The sequence below is a fragment of the Neophocaena asiaeorientalis genome, unplaced genomic scaffold, assembly GCF_003031525.2.
Source record: "Neophocaena asiaeorientalis asiaeorientalis breed wild unplaced genomic scaffold, Neophocaena_asiaeorientalis_V1.1 scaffold264, whole genome shotgun sequence".
Classification (NCBI taxonomy): Eukaryota; Metazoa; Chordata; class Mammalia; order Artiodactyla; family Phocoenidae; genus Neophocaena; species Neophocaena asiaeorientalis.
The window spans coordinates 89,974-94,117 of NW_020185332.1; the positions used below are offsets into that span (position 1 = coordinate 89,974).

At 56.8% G+C, this 4,144-nt stretch overlaps 1 protein-coding gene across 3 annotated transcripts in view; it reads right to left on the minus strand.

Annotated features, from left to right (window-relative positions):
• SMAD3 (SMAD family member 3) overlaps positions 1-4,144 on the minus strand; it is a 118,301-nt gene that overhangs the window by 27,605 nt on the left and 86,552 nt on the right. For all 3 annotated transcript variants that reach the window (XM_024735203.1, XM_024735204.1, XM_024735205.1), the window contains exon 2: positions 37-230. In XM_024735203.1, the coding sequence (XP_024590971.1) occupies positions 37-230 (194 nt within the window). The remainder of the gene's footprint in view (positions 1-36; positions 231-4,144) is intronic.

The window sequence follows — 4,144 nt, forward strand, 5'->3', positions numbered from 1 at the left end:
ACGCAGGAAGCCGCAGACCCTACAGAGGCGGCGTACCTGGGGTCTCCACCCTCTGATAGTGGTAGGGATTCACGCAGACCTCGTCCTTCTTCATGTTGAAGGCGAACTCACACAGCTCCATGGCCCGCAGCTCGTGGTGGCTGTGTAGGTCGGGCCATCGCCACAGACGGCAGTAGATGACATGGGGGAGCCCCTTCCGGTGGGACACCTGCAGCCGGCCATCCAGGGACCTGCCGGGAACGGGAGGGGCAGAAACAGACAGTGAAGCGGGTCTGGCTTGCCTCCTCCCAAGTCTGGCCTGCCGAGCTCCATGAGAGCTCGCTGGCAGAGACTCAGGAAGCTCCCCTCCGCTGGTCTGTCTCACACGCAGAGGGCCAGGAGATCAGAGAAGCTCTGTGTGTGCTGGAAGGGGTCCAGGAGAAGAACACAGAGGCCCACCCAGCAAGGCCGAGGGCTCCCAGGCTGGCAGAGCTGACCTCGGACCCGCCCCATGAGGGGAACGACAGCGAATCATGCTCTGGAAAGGTCGGGGCCAGGTGGAGGTGTGCAGAGGGGACAGGGCTGAACTAGGAGACGGGAGTCCTTCAGGAGCCGATGTGAGGGCCACGGTGATGCTGAGGAGGAGGGTGACGGCACACAGCTCCCCCCCCCAATCGCTTTCCACACTCACCCAGTTCCTCTCTCACACATGAGAAACCAGGAAAAAAAAAACCCAACCCTCTTTTTTTCAGTTGGTGTTTGTGATAAGGCAGGGAGGGAGAGAAGGCAATGAAGGGGAATTTTAACTGGTCAGAGGCTACGCGGCAGACCTCTCGGGAGTCCCTCTCAGCGTGAGGGCTGCTGGCAGGCTGCCCCAGGTGTCCCAGTTCAGAGCTAAGGCCTAAGCGGTCGTGCGTGAGCAGAGCAGGAACCGAGCCTGTGACTTGGTTCTGCCACGGTCCCCGGCCTGGCTGGGCCGAACCCACCCCCTACGGCAGTGTCCTGTCCCTGTGCAAACCGCGTCTTCCGTGGTGACTTAGCCTCTGAGCAGCTGACCTGGCGCCGCGCCCCCCACCCCAGGCCTGAGCGTGGTCCCTGGTGGGCCAGCGGCACGGGTCCACAGAAGCTCGTGAAAAAGGCAAAATCTCAGAGGCTACCCCAACCCACTATATCAGATACTTCCTCTTTCTAAAATCCCCAGGTCATCTGCAGGACAAGAAAGTTGGAGCAGCGCCACAGGCCACGACAGCTGGGAGCTTGTGTGGCAGGAGCGCCGTCAACCAAGAGTAAGGTCGGAGGCAGGAGGCATCTGGAGGGAGAGCTGAGAGACTTCAAGCAACGCCAGGTATCAGACAGGTGAGGAGGTTCCGTTCACACAGAGTCCTTTATCTAACAAGTCTTTAAAGACCTCCTACTCCGTGTGGCACCAGGGTCACAGTGGTGAGGGAAAGGGAGTAAAAGAGACCACAGAGCGGTCCCTGCTTCCACAGAACTTCCGTGGGCAAGACCGACATTCATCACATGATCAGGACAGCTACAATGACAAACGAAGTGCAGGGAACCACAAGAGCATATGACCCTGGGGACCCTGCTGCACTGAAGGGCGGGACAGGGCATCTCTGAGGAGGTGGTGGTTGACCAGGAAGTCTGAAGGATAAGTAAGAACTAAGTAGTCAAAGGGGTACGGGAGGAGAGCACTCCAAGTAGAGAGAAGAGCATGTGCAAAGGCCCTGGGAAGGTGGAAAACACGGTGAGGAGGAATACCAGAATGAAGGCCAGAGTGACCAGAGAGGAGGGAGGCTGGGGTAGCAGACAGGGGTGCCTCTGCAGGGTCTCAGATGCCATGGTGAGAGGTTCTGCCTTTTTTCTAAAAGCCACAGGAAGCCTCTGAGATGTGTAAGTGGGCTGAGAGTGTGCTTACGCAAGACACAGGCCCCGTGATAATCCTGGCTGCAGGGACAAGCAGACTGGGGGTAGTGGAGAGTCGGAGTGGATGAGATGGATGCTCATCAATAAGGAGGCACCCTTCGTGCCCCCGTCCGGGAAGATCCCACACGCCGCGGAGCGGCTGGGCCCGTGAGCCATGGCCGCTGAGCCTGCGCGTCCGGAGCCCGTGCTCCGCAACGGGAGAGGCCACGACGGTGAGAGGCCCGCGTACCGCAAAAACGAACAAATAAGGAGGCACCCAGAGGCAGTACTGCTCTTTCTTCAAGACGGCCGATCCTAGGACCCCACTGGCCAGCGGGCAGGACTTTTCTAATAGCTGGGCAGGCCTGGTGGAGAGGCATTTGAAGCTCTCCCTCCCTGCCCCCATACGACTGAGGGCACCCATTTTCCTGAATATATGGAATGTATGGACACTCTGTGAGGGAGGGGCTTGCCAGATGCAACCAGAATCACCAACCAAAGAGAGAGAAACAGGAATCCAGTCAAACTCTCCAAGGCATTGGCCTGGGCAGGGGGGAGGACAGACAGAGGTCAGAACAGGACTTGGGCACAGGGACTGACAGGGATCTGCTGACTCAGGGCAGCTCAAAGGATGTAATTACCTCCCTCCTGTGGGGCCCCAGACCAAGGAACCCCAACAGCCCAGAAACAGTAATTAGGAGGCAGAACGAGAGAAGACAGCCTGGGACTCGCCCCTGAGATACAGAAGGCAGATGGCCAGATGTGGACTCATGAGACCTGGGGTCAAGAGGAGGTTTTCCTCTTCCGGCTGTGAGACCCTGGGCAAGTCCTGAAGTCTCCAGGACCCTCAGTTACCTCATCTGTAAAATGGAACATTCTCCCCCCACTGCTGCCCCTGACCTCACGCAGCTCAGTATCCACTCAAAAGTGCTTCGTGAAGCACCAATAGGACCGTTATTCTTCCCCATCACGATGGCCACTCTGCAAACCCGGCCCCGGAGAAGTGAGGTGAGCTGTGGGGCTGAGGACGAGAGAAAGGGAGAGTGGGAGGTGATGTGTGGGGACAGAGAGGGACTCAGCTCTTCCCATTTTCTTGCAAAGCCACCGTGTGCTCACAGATAGGGAAGTGGGCACATCTGCTCTTCAGTGTTGGACAAAAGCCCCAACAGAGAGCCAGCTAGACATCTGGAGTGGCCTCTGCAGGGGGAGGCCTTGGAGAGAGGCTCAGACCAGCAGCGAGGAAAGAGTGGGCTGTGGAGGGAGCCCCCAACCCCCACCTGGTTGATGGAAGGGTTAGCACTCTTGCTTTAAAAAAAAAAAAAAAAATGCAGCACTATTCACAATAGCGAGGACATGGAAGCAACCTAAATGTCCATTGACGGAGGAATGGATAAAGAAGATGCGGAACGTATGTATGATGGAATACTACTCAGTCATAAAAAGAATAAAATAATGCCATTTGCAGCAACACAGATGGACCTAGAGATTGCCATACAGAGTGAAGTCAGACAGAAAGAAAAACATCATATGATATCACTTATATGTGGAATCTAAAAAGAAATGGTACAAATGAACCTATTTACAAAACAGAAATAGAATCACAGATGTAAAAAAACAATAGTAATACAGAGCAGGAGGAGGGGTGATGGTGGACAACGCAAGAGAAGGGTCCCTGCTTCCACGGGGCAGACGGCCTGAGAGAGGGCACGAAAGGCCAAGTTCCCATCAGCCCTGCACTGGGCCTGTGCCTTAGGCAGGGCAGGTGCGGGGACAGGACGCCCTGGGCACTCCTGACGTGGAGCGACACTCACACGCCGCCCTAACATCCTAACCCCCAGGACTGGGACAGCCGAGCCAGAGACCCAGAGTGACCCAGGGCCTGCTCACGGGCCTGCAAGGGGGAAAAGGGCGTGGAGTGGGCAGAAATGGGACACCTCGGGGCACACGAGGCTCAGACATGTCATGTGACGGAGGCCAAGGTCTGGGCGTGATGTGGCCCTTATGGGCTTTGGGAGTTGAGGGATGGGAAGGAGAATCAAGGATGTGGTAAAGGAGCACAGAAGGCTCATCACATCTGTAGGCAGAGACTGCAATGTCCTGATTCCTCATCCAATCCTTTCTGCATTACACGGGCTGTTTCCTCTCAGGGCCTGAAGAGCCTGGCTGTCTACCTGAAGAAGTACGGCAGAGAGCGCTCCAGGCACAGAGGAAGGAGCAGGGAGAAGGGGTGGGGGGAGTAAAAAGGAGGGGGTGGCGG